The 18,569-nt window shown below is 38.2% G+C and overlaps 1 protein-coding gene across 1 annotated transcript in view; it reads left to right on the top strand.

The window, feature by feature from the left end:
* The window catches only part of MDFIC (MyoD family inhibitor domain containing), a 45,435-nt gene extending 27,662 nt beyond the window's left edge, over nucleotides 1-17,773 (top strand). Inside the window, exons 3-4 of the mRNA XM_082003738.1 lie at nucleotides 6,662-6,937; nucleotides 17,281-17,773. Of these exons, the coding sequence (XP_081859864.1) occupies nucleotides 6,662-6,937; nucleotides 17,281-17,528 (524 nt within the window). The 3' untranslated portion in view covers nucleotides 17,529-17,773. The remainder of the gene's footprint in view (nucleotides 1-6,661; nucleotides 6,938-17,280) is intronic.
* The last annotated feature ends 796 nt before the right edge of the window (nucleotides 17,774-18,569 follow it).

Below are 18,569 nucleotides of genomic sequence, written 5' to 3'. Positions count from 1 at the left end.
TTGCAGTCTCACAACAAACATTGCTAATGACGGCAAGATTTGTGTATGACAAAAGGAGAATTTACTGATAATCTAATGGTAATTAGAAGACAAAAGGATATTTGGATTTTGAGAACATTGTTAAAAGAAAGGTAATTAAAAATGTTCAGAGATTACTCAGTTCAGCAATGATTAAAAACTTGCTCTTGCTATCATTAAAAAAAAATCAGCAGGCAGTCCTTCATTTTGCAAAAAGACATCAGGAAAGAGGATTTGTAAATAGAGAAATTCACTCCGCATTTTCAGTGGGAATGGCTATCAACTTGTTAAACCTCTGGCTACCGGCCCTTTTCATGCTTCCCTGTGGTAACTGCTTCTTTCTGAGTATGTCAAAGACATCTTTATACAATTCCTGCAACCCTTCAAACAGTGCGGAAGGTCCTGCAGTGCTTCCAAAGGAAGGCACTGCAGGTGTCTTTGCACAGATTTAAGAGTGCCCTTGGCACCTTCTCGTGCACTTGTGTCGCCTTCTCAACCCATAAACACACATGCACACATGCATTTGCTGTTCTCGTCAGCCCTTCCCCGACTGAGAGCTAACGGGATAAAATGTCTTTTCCCTTTGTCCCCTGCCAGCCCCATTTCTGTTATACCTGGTGTTCCCTGGATGTGCTCTCAGACGTATTGTAACAAAGTGTTCTCAGTGTGGGTCCTGTAAAACTCGTACCAGCAATTTTACTACAGTATTTTTCATTACAAAGGACATCCTGTTTCATAATAATATATTGTATTCATTTTGAAGATGTCCTCATGTCTTACAAGAAGGAATTCTAAAAAGGTGGTTGATGCTGTTCATTGGTACTTTGTTTTCCTTGTAAAGTCAGCATGGTATAAAAAATTCAGTGTAAAAAATTGATTTTAAAAGATAGAGTGTACCTTGATGGTACCTTGTTATTTAGTTAATGTATGCCTTCTGTGATATGGAAGCTGCAGTATATGCTATTTATGTCCTAGAAAATATTCAAAAATAATTGCTGACAAAAGCCACTTCCCAGGTTGACTCAGAGGTACATCTTGTAATCTGAATGTTAATATTCTGGATAGCTAGGCAGAGAAAACTATTGATGTAGTTGGAAGATCCATGTAGAGACTAGTCAGGATTTTAGTTAGAAAGTGGGGAGGGAGAGAGATTGAGATATTCGAGTTCCTCTAGCTTCACTGAAATTTTACGCTTATTAAGCGTGTGAATGCATACAATTTGTAATATATTTGAAAAGGTAAGATTTTTTGCTAGTCAGTTGGAAATGTTGCCTGTTATATCTCGGGAATTTATGTCTTTTCCAGAAGCAATTTGGAATCACCTTAATTTTACTCTAGAATCCAGGCAGCCCTGGTGTTACTGTGCAATCCATGACTATCTGTCATCTGCTTTATTTTTCCCCTCAAGCTTAGGTCTGTGTGACGAAGAGGCGCTGATGGAAAACAGAGGCCTGATTCTTACCCTCCCTTGCATGTGGTCTCTTCCGTGTGATCCTTGCAGAGGCTGTGGGAGCAGCTACCGCTGAGATCAAACAATTTCCTCAGCTCGCATTAGCATGTAGATCTTGGCTTTCGACATTAATGGACCCAAGCAGGACCTCTGTATTTCCTAAAAAGAGCTCATCCTCTTATTATGGTTGCAGCTGGTTTGGAGGATTGTTGAGGATATTTGCAAATGAAATGATACTTCATGTTTTCTCAATATTTGAAAATACCAAAGGTTACATTATTTTACACCCAGGAGTTGTGCATTTTGTTCCTCCCTAGTCCACCTGCAAAAATATTGCTTCTGTGGCCTGATCTGCTGTCATAATCTATTGTGTCATAAGCAAAGAAAAACAGCGTTCTTACCTCTCTGGGTATGCAGTCAGATGACCCAGGCTGGGAAAGTGTTTTTTTCCAGTGGTGGCACTGGCCAGCCTAACAAACTCCACGGGCATCTGTATCAGCTGCCTTGGAATTGCTTTTGATGTGATTAGGCTACTAATTAACTCTCTCAATTTTTCTCTCCCTCCTGATGTTTTCTTTTGATTCACTTTGACTTCGAGGAGTCTATGTTCCATGTATGTTTGTTTTTGTGTTTTGTCGAAAATCCCTAATGATAGCTTAGACTGTCCTCTTTTGGCTGAGAGCTTCCTTCTGTTGACATACATTTTTCTGTTAAATGCATGCATTGGGATTTTTCTTCTAAGAAGAGCTGTTATTTTGCAAGGTGTAAACAATGTATTGTCAGTGTGCATATATACATGCCTCTTCATTTAAACTGCGCTAAGGATTTGAAGGATTTGACAGTCTGAATGAGAATGCGCATAGTTACTTCAAAACCATCAAAACCATAGTAAATGCTTAGTACTCGAATATTTATTCACCAGATAGTAGCCTCACAATTAAATTATTACATAAAGTCAGTTAAATAACAGCAGAAGTTATTGTATTAAGGCCCACTTTGCAAGGAAACCAATGACAAGGAAGCAGTGAAACACGCTAATAGATTATATGCTATAGCAATATATTGCCTTTTTATTGCTTTTCCACAGGCAGCAGATTCATGTATAGTTATTACTAGCTACATTATCTGCTAGTTTTCTATCAAAAAAGATTCAGTCTATTGAATCATTAATCCAATATTTATCATTCTTATTGAAAATCCACTAGTGTTAGCACTGTATAAAATATTGACTTAAATCTACTGGTTTTGCTAAAGATTAAAAACATATTAACTTAAAAAGCACAGTATTTCTTAGGACATTGGAAGCTATTCAACTATCATTCATTCACCTATTTGAAATGACAGTATTTCTATGTTGTGTGAGGAATGATTTTTTTTTTAAATCTTTAACATATAGTAAGTGACCAGTGCCATCCTGATTTGAAGATGCTGAATGTTCATCCAACTCATATTCGAAATTTTCATGTGTATTGCATTAGTTACTGAATACCGAGAATAAAATTTTTGCTCATACATAGAGTGTAAAATGGGATCTTTTGTAGCAGCACACGGCCTGTTTAGAATGATATAACGGGCACTGAATGTTCACATATCAAACAAAATGCCATCTTTCTGTAGAAAAGAGGTGTCAAAAAGTTTCTTTGTACCTTTAACGCATGTGATTATGTAGTACAAAATGCAGAGTTTGTAAAATTTCTTGAATATACAGGCAAAAAATGAATAATTCAAAACAACTCATAAGTTCTACATTCTATTGTATCTTTTATAACGCAGGCAGAAGATAGCATTGTGTTCCCAGTAGAGCTGAATTTGCACAAGTTACACCTCTGAAAATGCCAGATGGTCTATGGTCTACTTTTGAGAGCTGTCACATATGTAAAGATTTGAAAAAAGAAAGACAGCTGAATGAGAGCAGTGGATCATTAAAGAGAGAGTGAGAGTCCCTGGGTATCACTGTGTTTTAAGAAGCATTGTGTCGTTCCCCATATTACACCTTTTTTTTTTTAAGATATACACAACCTTTAAAAAATAAGGTAAAAATATTTCTGTTTTAAACAGAGTGGTTGTGGCTTAATCTTGGAACTGTCAATTGCTTTTGTTCTTTATGCTAGAAATGCGGTTATATGGTTCCTAATTGGTTTCAAGTGTGTTTTAACCATAAGATTCAAGTCTCCCTAGTGCAAAATTATCAATAAAGTTAAAATAAATTTAAATTGAGATAACTAATCCATTTGGGGTTTTATTCCATTTTGATTTGACCTGTGTATCACGTGAATATTGTAAAGCCAGTCAGCTAAAAAGTTGTATGTTAATGATAAAAGACTGAAGTAAGAGTACTTTGGGAACAGGATTATTTAATAAAAAAATTTAAAAACAACACCAAAAAATTCCCCAAACCCTTAATAATAATAAAAGCAAAACCGTATAACTGTTTAGATTCCCCAAGACTTCCCATTCACCTACAGTTTGACAGAAACACACCTAATTTTGAAGATTGAGTTTTGGATAATTTGTCAAGTTACTGCATTGTAGCAAAGCACCAAAAATATACAAACAATTGTAAGCTGCCACCACCAATTTAGCTGGCTTGGAAAAGGTCATAACTGTCAGTTTTAGAAACTTGCGTGTCCAGACACAGAGAATTTTTAGTACAGTCTATTGCTTTTATTTATTGAGGAAGGTTAACCCCTCCCCTGTAATTCTAGGTTGTTGGTGCATCTGCACCATCCCACAGTTGGGAATCATAGCCAAGCACAGTGTGAGGAAACATCATTACATGGAACATGAAAAACACTGTTCCTTAATAGGACAATTTACCTTTGAGTTGGGTAATGAAAATAAAGCTGTGGGGAGCTATGCATATGAACACTGAATTTTAAAGAGTAAAATTTTGATTCCCGACGTTGCCAAAGATTTTGGTTTTGACTGTGGTTAGGTCTACATTGACTATTTTTAAAATGGAAGAAATACCGATTGATTTTTAACAAAATTAATTTTGCACATACGTGGAAAGATTCATCCTATTCAGGTAGGAGAAAACTCCCTAAAAATTTGTTTTGTGGCCTTTACAAAAGTCTGGAAATCTTAACAGAATATATACTACAAAATGAATTCCGGAGTGAAGGAAGTGCCTTGCTTATGCTTCTGTTCATAGGTTTTGCGAACACTAACGCAAAATTGAAAGGAGAAGCCATTTCAATATTGCCAATGGAAAACTTCTTGGGCAACAGTTAGTTGTTCAGGTGTCGGATGGTGTTGTGCTCCTGCTCTGTTGGCTTGGAGGTTTGTGATCAGTTACTGCTGGTAATGGAAGGGAATGATCTTTGTCTGCTCTGCAACATCTTTGGGGAGACTAAAGCATAAATGTTTCCCCCAGCCCTCCCTTTCTTTCCTGCAACACAAAATTATCACTTTTGTAAAGTAGGTTCAATCAGGGTTACTCTGATCTGGATAAGATGTGGGTAGGCTAGGGTATCATCTTAAAATCTTAGTTGCTGTGAATAAAAAAATCAAATGGCAAGAAAAAGTGAACTTGTTCATATTTAAACTATTATGAAAAGTATCTCTTTTTGCGTGTGAACGTGACCAGGAATTAAAATTTAAGATTTATATGAAGTTTAATCTGGACAAGTGTTATGATAGTTGGAGGAAGCAGTCTGAGAATGTTATCAGTGTCTTTTATAATGAGGGTTTGTTAGGCTAATTCAGAACTGAGAGTCTTTTTAGAGACCATGTTGGTCTGCGTGTCCCAGTAGTACTTGTCCAAAAGTTTTGTCACCTGAAGTGATCAGTGGAAACATTTCTATTAGAGGAAGCTAACTATAACTAGCTATATATGTTGTTATCTTGGACACAGTGTAATCTACATACAAGGCTGTACTGTGAAATCATCTGAAAATGGATGTGAATCATCTGAAAAGAGAATGAACTGCAGCACTGTTTTTCTTTCCTGCTGGCGCTGTCTAATCTCTCTTCAGTTGAGTGTTCAGTAGAATCTGGGCTTTTTCCTTGACAATAGATTTATAAATACTTGAAGATTGGACTATCTGAAAACATCCTCATGGCCAAGCATGATACAGTAGTGTTTTGATTAGGAGAGGTGATTAGACTGCTGCTTTTTGATTATGAAATCTTGTTGTGTTACTATGTGTATAGTTTAATTAGTTTTTGAATGAAATTTGCATTTTTTTTCTAAATAAGAATCTTTAATTGGAAACGACTTTTTTCATTACAAAGCTTTACATTAAAAAAATTCCTGCATCTTTTTTGTTCTTTATATACAGACTTTAAATCCATAGACAGTGTATTTTCCACGTTATTAAAAATATGCTCCTTTATGATAGAGTAGCTCAACAAAGAACGGTCAAGTTTCATGCCATCTCATTAGAATGGGTTTATAACATGTTGGAGTCCTAACCAGGCTACGTGCAGATTCCTGCCTTGACAGGCCTTGTATTTTTTTCCTTTGACTGTTTCAGTTTGTTGCCATTAAAGCCCTAACTGGCCCATTACAGCCATTTTTAAAATTGTGATTCTGAATTGAGGAATATGGGCAGGGGCGACTCTGGCTTGCTGCAGTGCGATGTTTGAATGGTTTTGTTCTTCCCAGCAATCCACTATATTTATGAATTTAAGCTCAAACTTGTTGCTGGTTACGTGGATACTCCTATTCTTCTCTAATATACCGGTCTGTGGTGGCTCATTGTCAGGGGGACCCCACCTTGTCACTCAGGTTGTTTTCTGAAGACTGGCAAGTTGGCCAACCTGCAGCTCACTTCTGTTACTGCAGTCTGTATCTTCTCTCCCATACCTTTTTCTCTTCTTCTGTTGCATTTCCCCCATTCTTCATTTGGCTCCCTTAACCCAAGTTTATCTCAGTTTGCTACTTTTTCTCCCATTCCTGATTTTTAACTTCTTCAAATTGCTTACCTTATTCTTTCCATCTAATTCACATTGCGAACCTTTCCGGGCAGTGATGAAGGGGGAATCTAGGCCTTATGCAGACATGCGGTTCTTTCTGAATACATAATAATTATTTTTAATCTACAGATATTTTTTGGCTTCTTTTTTTGATGGGGTAATGTTAACTTTTTAGTCTATTCTTTGATCAATAAGTTGCCGCCCCAGTCTAGCCTAAAGTGTTCCATTATCTATTTACAATTTAAATGAACTCTTTCTTTCTTTCATTTTAAGCACAACCTCAACGTTTGCCTCAGCCGAATACTTCAGCACTGGAAAGGGGTGAGGAAGAAAGTGGCAAAATCCAAAACGGCCACGTGGGTCTGAGTAACGGAAGTGGAATTCACAACGGGGTCAAGCACACACCTGCAGACAACAGAAAACTTTCGTCGCCTGTTTCAGAAAAAATGCACAGAAAAATTCAGTCTACCTTGTCTGTCAACAGCAACAGCAGCAAGAAGAGTAAAATAAGCTCTGCATTTTCTCAAAAGCCAGGTACTTCACCTGAAGGTAAGCAGAAATTGTTATTAAAAAAACCCAAACTGAGTAAAGACTAGCCCCATTCTCACTACTAATTACACAATCAACTGAAAATAATTGAAGAGCATGACTCATGCTCCAGAAGCAAATAGAAATCATTATGATAAAACACAAGTTACTTCCCCAAAGGAAAATATTAAGTAATTGAAGGAAATTGAAGCAATGGGAAATTTCTTGCTTTCAAACATTTGGCCAATACAGTCTGATAATACTTTAGTCTCTCTAGTTAGTATCCTGAACTGATAGAAACTCCTGTCAACATTGTCACATACACACCAGAAAAAAATATTAAAGCACTAGCTCAAAACATAGTAAATACTTAAATCCAATAATGGCAGGCTCCATGAGGGTAGAAATTGCTTTTGAAAATGTTCTGTTAGCAGATATTCTGACTAGCCATGAGGCTATTACACTACGTAATAAAATTTGGACCTGTGCTTCAACGTGCCTTGTACTGTATTTGGACTGTAAATAATTTGCATGAAAAAGCTTTATACTCCCTATGCATGGCTTAAATAAGCAAAAGTAAATAATTTCCCTTTTGTTTTAGCTGTGTGTGCGTGTTTTCACTGCTTGCAATTACTCTAATGGTCCCAGAGTTCCTGAGTCTCTCCTCAATCCACTGCCTTCCCATTAGCGCTAATATACTCAACGGGCTTTGCTCCTGCCCGTTACAAGAAGGGTGCAGAGATTCTATAAATTTTATTGGGTTGAGGCAGGCATAGATGCGGCTGGTTAAAAAAAAATCGGCCGCGGGGGGGCATTGGTACAGGCACAGGTTCTTAGAGAAATGGGAAATGGTACTGTTCAGTGAAATGGGGAGGATTCTCAGCCTAGATGAAAGGAAGAGGGATCAGAAGGACTGCACGAGTGGCCTGAATGAAGCCTACTGATGTCAGTGGAGTGACTTCCCTTGACTTCAGTTAGTTCAATCAAACCTCCTGAGAGAATCTATGTAGTAATATCATGAACAGCTGCTCTTGGACTGTGCCATGGGCTGGTCTTCTTTGCTGTGGTTTATTTTTATATTTATCTTCAAGAACCAACTGTTATTTTTCTGTTGCACTTTCAATCCTCTGATATTTCTTTCCAAAATCACAACTTCATACTTGCCATGTTCCCATTATCTCTTTCCGTTATGTGAAATCCAGTTCACCCTCCAGCCCAATATTTTTCTTACATATCAAACAACTGTAGTCATGTCAGCATTCCAGAATATGCTGTTTAGAAACACTTTCACATCCAGTGAGGCTTAGGAGGGTGTGAGTGCACTTACCAGCTCTGCTCTTTCTCTGCATCTATTATTAATCCATATTGTCCCTGAAGAAATCTTACTTAGCTCCATAACTTATGCTTAAAAAAAACCAAAGGAATTATGAAATAATAGAGGAGTATCTCTCTTAAAAAGCAGTTTTTAAACACTGTTTCACTTCTAAAGATTTTTCAAAGGGACTGGATAGGTTTCAGTGCATATTGGGAATAAAAGATTTTTTTTTATTCAAAGAAGTTCTAATAATATTTTAAATTATTGATGTCAGAGGTATCACAGTCTTCCAAAACTCTGGTTGGTAGACCACTAGCAAAGAGAATTGTCACACTCTTGCATCTGTTATGTGTAGTGCAGAGAAACACCCTGAACACCTGAAAAAGCGATTGGAGACAGTGATACCAGTCCAAAGCAACTTTAAGAAAGGAGGAGGTCTAAAGAGGACAGCAGTGAGGCAGCTGAACAGTAAATCTAGATGTTAGGAAATGAAGAAAAATGAGTAACTGAATACATACATCTGTGTATCAGAGTAGTGGAGGGTAAGTAGTGACATATGCAGAGTTGGAGGAGGACAGGGAAGAAACTGGGCAGTGGGAGGGATGGAAAAGGAATTTCATTAAGGGGGTGGGAGCAGCAAAATGAAGTAGGCACTAATTATTTTATAAAAACAAAACTAAGTTTTCCTAGCAAAACCTTATGAAGCTTGATGCTATGCATTTTTTTAATCAACGCTATCATTTATAAAAAGTTAATTAGAATGAGAGGGAATACAGGTTTTAATTCAGTTTTGAAATGGAGCTCTCACTTCTGGTCAAATTGCTGTGACCTCACAAGTTACTACATTTGTCAGGGTAGCTCCCACAACTCCAGTAACTTGTGATAATTTGCATTTGGGGTGGTACTTCACATATTCAAAAGGCTGAGAGCATACCCAAGTGCTGTATTCATCTGGAAATGGTAGCTTGTTAAACTATGGTGAGCAGATCGTGAGCCTGCCTCCTGTATGTACGGTGAGATCTTCACTTTATTTTTTCCCAGGCTCTGTAAACCAGAGAGGTACTAGAAGGCATCTTCTTTCCAAGGATTTTTTTCAAGATAGGTCTTAAAGAAGTCAATTAAGGCCAGATGCAGCAGTCAAGTAGACAAAGAAAGCCTGCAAGCATGGAGGTGAGGCTCTGGGGAAGGACAGGCAATGTAGGCTTGCCACCATATTTAAGTTACCACTCATGCTTTTCCAGGAGCAAGGCCTGAAGCAACACTCCTCAACCTTCTGGACTGTGTATCTTGAGCTTAGACATCTAGTGAACAATCTTGCCCAAGATTTTTTTAAATCTAGCATTTAAAATTGAACATTTCGGGGTATATTTGAATGAGACTTTTTTCCCCTTTTTTCTCTTTTAGTATAATGCAACTTCATCTGTTCTAGATGTTGAATCCAAGTATGGGGTTGGTGGGCACTATTTAACTCATGCTGTCGACTACATTAATTTATTAGAGCATCCCAAGTGATATTGATGGCTTAACTGAAGACAAAGCAAGTCCACCAAATAGTCTTTGTGTTAAGCCAGGGTCTTAAGAACCACTAGGTGCATAAACGTGGAAGATAATGAGTATTTCTCTTAGCAGGGTAGCATACCTCTGTTTGAAGTAGGAGCATCTTACTGTCATTTATATAACTTTGTATAAACTGAAAAATAGTTTGAAAAATAGTTTAAAAACTTTACTTTCCTTTTGGGCATACGAGTTTGAATAGGATTTTTTTTTTTCCTTCCTGCGTGCCACAAGGGCAGTGTTACATTTTCTTTTATATACTGTTCTGTCATTGGATTGGTATTATTAATTTGGTATGAGTGTGCATTATACCATGAATAGACTAACATTGCAGAGGTATCTGCTGACCGTCTCGCTCTTTCTTTTTTTCTTTTAAAACGTGCATACACTTCTGAAATCCATGCCATAGCCTTAAGTAGCGTTTAGGCAGCTACTTAGTATCCTGCAAATCTCTCTACTTGGGCCAAAATTTCTGTTGTTATAATTTAGAAATTGATTCAAATTGGACTTGGGTCTGAGCATGATGTGCTAAAGAGAGGTTTTTTTGATAGACAAGGTTGTATCAGAATGCGATGTCAATTAGGCAATGGGCAAATAACATTATCATATAGTCAAACCTGTAATTTTTAAGGCATTTTGAAGAGTGGTGTGTTTCAAGCATGGTTTATATTTTTGTTTGCATGGAGGTCTTGGGAAGTGATGTACATGTTGTGTAACAGGAGTGAGTGGAAAACAGATCCTGTAATGAAAAAAGGTCTTCCCAGAGTATAAATTTTGTAAGGTTATGGTCTAGCTAGCACCTAACTAGTATCAGTATTTGCAGGCATGAGCAACGGTAATGGAAGCTTCACACTTTAAGGAAGCCTTAGATAGTATAAATTGGCACATTTCTTAGTATATCTGTATGTTTGAACTGGATCATTTTACTCCTGAGGTTGGTATCTGTATCGGGAGTTTAGAATATAAGCTTTGATGAAGGTTTCCATGTGTTTTGCAGTGTAATTTGCCTGTTCAGGCAACATTTTAATTTTCTTGATCAATAGAGTCAATTGCTTTCTATTTTAAAATCCTAAAATATCACATATATTATGATTTGTAACCATACTTTCCCCTACCTAAAGAAATGTAGCTCTGTTACCTGGGGATAATTATACTCCATGCGACAGGTCAGTTTGTTCCTTCTGCATTTCTTATTTTCCCTTGAGCATTTTCCTGGCTGCAGTTAGTTTTCTGGGAGCGGATGGGTGGCGGAGGCTGCACACCAACCCCGTACGTCAGCGGAACGGGCTGTGATGGCGCGCGTGCCGCTGCCGAGTACGTTTACGGCCCACCTCTGTGTAACGCACACCTTTAAGAAACCTGTGCTGGCTGGTTTCTCCGCGCTCGCCGTGCCGCTCTGGCCGTGGGCCGTCTCCGCCATCGGCACCGCGTGTTCGTGCCCGCCGCTGCCGGCTCCGCGCTGCCGGCCGGCGGGACGCCTGCCACACCTGCTGGGCCTTCTGTTCAGGGCTCTGTGGGGGCCGGAGTAAAGCCCCGCTGAGGGGCTGCCACTTTGATTGCGGTTTTGCCCTTGTTTGATTCTGGCTGTGAGACAGCGGAGCGCCTGGAGAGTGTTTTGAGTTGTCTGAACTCGGTGGAGATAGTTAGTAAGAAGGTGACCGAGGTCACCATCCTGTAAGTGAGCTTACGTGCCGTTGCAGACGTGAAAACCTTTTATCGTATGTGACCTGACTGCTTGGTATGAAAGCTTACTGGGTCAGTTTGTGACAGGTCAGCGTCAAACATTACAAAAGCAGCACAGATCAGCCTGCGCGTTGTGTTCCTCTCTACATTTTCCAGTTTAACTTCTGCGTCCCGTGTACAGTTTTGATGGTCAATAGGTCTCTTAAAAGTCTTATTTCTTAAGTAGAGCTGCACCTTTTCATGAAAATGAAGAGGAGGTGATAAAAGGGAAGTCCAAATAAAAGAAATATGCATTTCGGTACTTAAAAAGAATTGGGATATCAGGGTAATATCTGTATGCAAAGATCTTAGAAATAAAAAGTGGTGTGCACGTGCAAATGTTTAAAGACATGGACAGAAATTGAAGGTGTTTTATTTTTGATATTGTTTCTTTTCCTTAAACGAGCATAGCTGTTACAGCTGGGATAAGATATAGAGTAGAGCCCTCTGGGCTTTGAATAACAGTGTGTAAACAGTTCTAGGGGATTTTAGGCTATTTCTTGTCTGGATATTGTCTGTGGTAACATTTATAACCCAGTTAAAGTAGACGTTACATGTACTGTACACAGTCTTTGGTTAAATCAGCACAAAGTAGTTGGATGTGTGTGTATGATATAAGCAGCAAAAACTTGGACGAGTTGGTCGGGTTTCTGTTTGCCTTGGCATCGTTTAACAGTTTTGATGAAGTCCCCTAACAAGTCTGTAACTTTTGGGGATGTGCCAAAAGGCTAAGGAGACAGCTTTACTTGCATTGGTGTTTAAAAATGCTGCATGGGATGACCCTTTCAACTTCAGGTCTAACTTTCATCCCGGGCAAAATGAACGGACAATTGAAGATGAGCTTTTCTGTCTGAAAGCTCATCTTTTTTCCCGAACTGTGAGTTGATATAATAAAATATACTACCATTGCCTACAGACTAAGCTTATCGTAATTTGTGCCATTCAGTGTAGCTTTTGGGAGCTTGGGTCATAGTCAACGAATGTGATACTGTGTTTTGATGCAATCAAATGCATTTTATAAAGGAACTAAGGCAGATGTACTGTTTTGTTTGGGGTTTTTTTTTGTATAAAGTGTGTACCTCTGTACAGTGTTGGACACCCCACGTCCTCACTTTTGTGTAGTGCTGATCTGTTGTGCAGCATTTCTACATTAATTAGAGAAAAGTGTAACAGAAGAATTGAAAAGCAATGGAAGTTTGAGACTGGTGTGGTGTAGTGTGGAACTCGGAAGGAAAAGCTCGTCTTCATTAATGGCAGGCTTACGTAATGAGACACAGACTAATTTCTTCTTTCTCTGTGAAAGTGTTTAATGAAAACTTAAATCCCAAGAAACTTGGGATTTAACTATTTATCAAGAGTGCTGCATCATGAACATTAAGGCAGACGGAGTTTGGTCCCTGGTAAAGACATACCCCTAATTCTTAATTGCATTAGTATATCTAATGAGAAAACCTTTAATTCTCCAACAACAAAAAAAAAGAATGTAAAGAAATAGATCATTTTAGGCTAGCCTCTCCTTACAGTAATCAATGTCATAACTAATATTGCTCTATCATTTCTTTATCAGAAAAGACTAAAATACATCAAAGTTTCCAGAAAACATGTTGTCAGGCATTAAGATCATAAAATTTACCTTTTTTTCCAAATCCTTCCCAAATATATAAATGAAGTTTAGTTCCAGGTGGATTAATGTGTTCCACTACTCACTCATATGCAAAAACTATTAGGATTTTGGTGTGGTAAGGTCAAACAGTGGAATTTAAGTATAGTCTTTATTCTTAATATGTTAAAATAGTTTTGAAATTTAAAACAATCTGTAGTGTAAAATAGTCTCTTTGGTCTTCCAAGCAGGAAAGAGTTATTAGGGAGCCTTGTGCAAGCAGTGAAATATATTTTCATGGTCTCCAACACAGTAATGAAAAACCTGAGGTCATGTCTTTTGGGGTGAGTTTTATATAACATCTTCTTCGTGGCTTGATTCCACTGATCTTGACACCCTGCAACAGCAACAAAAGGAAGTGGGTTTTAGCCGTATAATTTTTTCTATGGAACTGACAGGTTGTGGTAGGAGTATGGGTACTACAGAAGAATATGTGAGTTTTGTGTAGCATGTAGATTTGTTGTTACTACAAAAAACCCGCTACGACCGCATCTTTTCCTTATAATTACATCTGTAGATAGGAAGCTGAGGAGTCACACGTGGAAGAAATTACTCTTCCACTCATTTTATCTGAATGTATTACAGACCTTTAAAGTCATGATTCTGAATTCAGCAAGTTAGGCAGGGGTATGTAACAGCATGTTTTGTCATGTGCTAAATAATTGCTAGTTAGATAGCTATTAAAAGTCAATAACTTGAAGAATATATAAAAGCATTATTATTTCAGGTTTGTCCTTGAAATGTGGATCAAAGTTTATGTTCATTGTACAAATGAGTCATTACAAGAATGAAGAGAACAGTAAAGGATATCTCTACTTTATGTTAAGTGTTTGTGTAGGTTAACTAAAATTGTTATATAAAGATTTTCTAAATGGAAAATCAGTTTTGCAATCTGGGGAGAAGGAAATAAAAATAAACAGTAGGTAAACAAATCCCTTTAATGTTTCAGTGAAGAAGAGATGGAAAGAAAGACCCTCCACAGAGTTTCCATCATAGCACTAATGGTCAAAATGTCTTTCGGTGTCTTGGACCAGTTTTGATAGCTTTTACCTTTGAAATACCTTTATTTAAATCAACGCAGCCTCTCTTTGTAAATACCAATTTAGTGCTTTTTTAGATTAGGAGGGAAAAGTTCTCTTGTGGGTCCAGAAAGTGCAGCCCTTTCTGTCTAACCTATGAACTCTGTCTCTTGTCCATCAATAAATATGCATATTATAATTTATGTAAATGTTAAGTTCTCTCCCTGCAATATTAGATGCCCCTGCATGGAGCAGGCAAGATTTCTTTGAGCATCTTATTTTCAATATTGATACGCATGAAGTTTTATTATGGTGTTTTGTTTAAAAAAAACTTTGTAGAACAACATTTGTTCTGGTATTAGCTTCTTTCAGCTGTGTTTTAAAGATGCAAAATAGTAAAAACCTCAGTTTCTCAAATATGAAGGCTTCTTGGATAGAACTCTTGGCTTCTTTATCTTTTTACTTCATATTAAAAGAAAATCTGAAAGGAGATTGTATCTGAAAAAATTTAACACCATCTCCATGACAACCAACTAATTAATGGCTGTCGGTCTGGCTTTGGTCCTCTTCAGTGAACTGATACTCCCCAGCTTTATTTCACATATCTTATGGGTTTTCTATGAAGGTCATTTATTTAGCGACAGTGTTTCTTTGGGGAAAGCAGCCTTTTAATATAAGCAACAACTTTCTTTAAAAACAACTCAGTCTTACCTGTCATGTCCTCTCAGATTTGCTTCCTGCACAGTAGTAGGGACGTTTTGAGGTTGGTTTTTTTTCCTTCTTGATTTTCCTGGTATTTCCATTTTTTCTATTGGTCATAAGTGTTCATTATGTGTATTGTGACCGTGACCACACTGCAGTACAGGTATTCCCAAGCTAAGTAGCGTACTAAGTAGGAGAAACCAATCGCCAGCAGTGTGATGTTTAGAGTGGGCTAAGAGTTCAGGTAGTTATTTTGCTTCTTGGCACAGATTTTGCAGGTCTGAGCGCCTCTTGCTGCACCGCTGTCGGTGTTCCTGCTTGCGTGGTTGTCGTTGTTTAGCCCCAGCCGGCAACTAAGCACCACGCAGCCACTTGCTCACTCCCCCTCCCCCAGTGGGATGGGGGAGAGAATTGGGAAAAACCTCATGGGTTGAGATAAACGCAGTTTAATAGGACAGCAAGAGAGAAGGAAACAACAATGATAACAACAATAATAAAAACAACAAAGGAATGTACAAGAACAAGTGATGCCCAATACAGCAATTGCTCACCACCCCACAATCAATAGCCCATTCCCCAGCAGCCATTTCCGCCCCCCGGGCAACTCCAGTTTATGTACTGGGCATGATGTCGTATGGTAGGGAATATCTCTTTGGCCAGTCTGGGTCAGCTGTCCCGGCCGTGTCCCCTCCCAGCTCCCCGTGCACCCCCAGCCTGCTCGCTGCAGGCCAGCACGAGGAGCTGGACTGTCCTTGACTGCTCAGCAACAGCTCAAAACATCAGCACATTATCAACAGTTTCTCATCGCAAATCCAAAGCATAGCCTCACGCTAGCTTCTGTGAAGAAAACCAGCTCTATCCTGGCTGAAACCAGGACACTAGTGTAAAGTCATCTCTACACTATCTTGCAGTCAAAATTTCTGTGATGTTGGAGGTACTTGGAATCAATCAAGTTACTGGCCACGGTTATTGCATCATTTTTGACATTATAATTATGTTTAGGAGGCCTGGTAACTGTATTACTGTTGCAAGTAATTGGAAGCTTTCCCCTGTGATAGCAGTCTTCAGCCTGTGAACTGTAAGAACAGAATGTCTGTAGGTGGTGAGACCAAATGCCCATATAGCTTAGTACCTTGTCTTTCCCACCAGCCTTTCATAGCAGATACCTGTGATAGACTGTAGGGACAGGGAATGGATGAGGTGATGCAGGATATTTGCCCCAGAACATTTTCCCAATCTTCAACTGTCTGTGGCTGAAGGAGTTCAAAGCTTGCAAGCAGTAAAAAGAAGAGTGAAAGCTGAGGCTAGGAAAGAAGGATAATTCCCTATCCTGAATATTTCTTGTGTTTTTAAGTTTTCATTTTCTTTCTGGATGACTGGTCACTGCCTCTTACACATTAAATATGTTTCTATGTATAAATTTATATATGTTATGTGCTTACTATGGGAGGAGAGTGAAAACAACTGAGTATATCCCTCGCTCCTTTTCACTGGTGCATGTTTCGTTCCAGTTTTTGTGCTTTCCTGTCATGTCTCGTGGATGTATTAATCGCTTGAAGTTGCACAAATATATTTACTCTTTGGGTGCCTTATTTTTTGCAGACAGTTTGTGGGCCACCTCAATTATCTCGTGTAATTTAGTAGTACTTATGAGAGAGGGATGTTGATGTTCAGGTGTAGTTATGAACTCCACTGAAGATTAAAGTAGTACATTAAAAGGGTTGCCAAGAGATTTCTGTAGAAAAGCAACAGAAAAATCTGTGTTTTGACTGAATGTTTTATATACTGTTGAAAGTACAGAAATACATATAATGTGCTGATGTGCTTGCTTTAAATTGTACATAAAACTATAAAGAAAGCAAAAATCTTGTGGTAACTCCCTTATTTTTCTTCATAAGTAGCAAGTCAACAAAACAGATTCAGAAGGGCAAGAGGCACTGGGAGAGGCTGGAAATAATTTTAGATAGTTTCCTTCATAAGCTGATTTTTAAATTTTTTTTTAATCACTTTGTGGGCCAGCTGGAAGAAGTTACGACTGAAGACAATAGATATGGATATTTTACATAATAAATGACAGAAGAGTGGATCTAAGCAGATGTTTAGTACTCGGAATTTGCATGAGGTGAAGCGGCGAAAGGAAACTTGCACCAAAACCAGTACTGTATTGGAGACGAGTTAGGCTGCAAAATTGACCTTGAAGATGGGAAACGTTCTTTGTGGTATTAGATTATGTCTGTTCTGAATCATTGTCTTTCAACTACTTATTTGACATTGCGATATATCTGCATTTAGAATAACATATTAATGATTTCTCCTTTTTTCTTTCCTTTTTTTGTTTTTGTTTGTTTTGTTGGTTCATACATGACATGCTACTGAACTGGTGCATATGAAGATTGCTGTGTTCACTGTATCCTGGCTTGCTTGTTCTGTGAATTTCTCACCCTCTGTAACATTGTTCTGGGACAAGCATCCTGTGGCATCTGCACCTCGGAGGCCTGCTGCTGTTGCTGTGGGGACGAGGTGGGGGATGACTGTAACTGCCCGTGTGATATGGACTGTGGCATAATGGACGCATGTTGTGAATCTTCAGATTGCTTGGAGATCTGCATGGAATGCTGTGGGATCTGCTTCCCATCATGAAATATTTATCCCTTTTTATTTTATTCTCTATAAAACTGGAGAGCTTTTCTTTAAATACTTTTGAAGAAAGACAAGGTAAGATTTTCACACGGCCAACTGGTATTGCACTGTTAATTCCCTACATATAAATATATTTTTTAAAAGCGATCCTCAAATCTGTATTCTAACACAAATTGTATAGTTTTGTATGTGAAACTCGAGCTACATTCCAGCTTCATTCTGGCTTTGCAAATGGAAGACTTTATTGAAACCGAATTACAGGCCTGATACTGCAGGCTGTATGAGGGCAAAACTGCCATTAGAACTGTGTGACAGGTTTTGGTCAGAGAAGAGACTACAGGGCAAAGCCTTAAGTATTTGCCTTTACCTACCTTAATGTTGCGTGAATGCCTCCATGCATGACATGCCTTTACAGGCATTCTGAAAAGCAAAATGTGTTTATTTCAGTCTCTTTGGGTTGAAAGCAACTTTGCTCTGTTGTTTTAAACTTAATTCAAAAGTCAGTATCAGGAATCTACTATTGGTTTTGCTACAGTGGTCACATCATTGGCAAGATTTCTTTTGTTTTGAACGTCTCATTGGTTTGTGAGAGATTGCTGGTATTTTCCATTGCCAATATTGATGCTAAGGGAAGATTTGGCAAACTAAAGTCACTGTAGGTTTTGCCGTGGAATAAGAGTACCGAGATACTGTTGTTATCAATCAAGACAGAATGGAGAACTTATATTTTACTTCAGTACTAATATTACTTGAAATGCTTCTTTTTAGAAAGAGACTTTGGAAATCTGGGAAGACATGAAATATATCTTTAAACTAACAGACTAACTAATAGACTAACAAATCTTAAAAATTTGTCTATGAAAGGGGAATTATCAAAAGTTAACTCAAGAATCTAAACCTCTATATTAGTGGCCTTGCCAGTGTTTGTGTATCACATAATTTAGGATTTACTTCTTCACTGTATGAGAAAAATCCACAGAGAATGGCGGAATTTAAACGGGGTATAAAGACCAAATTAAAACTGACTTCAATAAGGAATTC

This window comes from Phaethon aethereus (assembly GCF_964289735.1).
Source record: "Phaethon aethereus genome assembly, chromosome: 1".
In the NCBI taxonomy this organism is placed as follows: domain Eukaryota; kingdom Metazoa; phylum Chordata; class Aves; order Phaethontiformes; family Phaethontidae; genus Phaethon; species Phaethon aethereus.
Note: the sequence above shows the minus strand (reverse complement) of the source record. Positions and strands in the feature narration are given on the sequence as shown.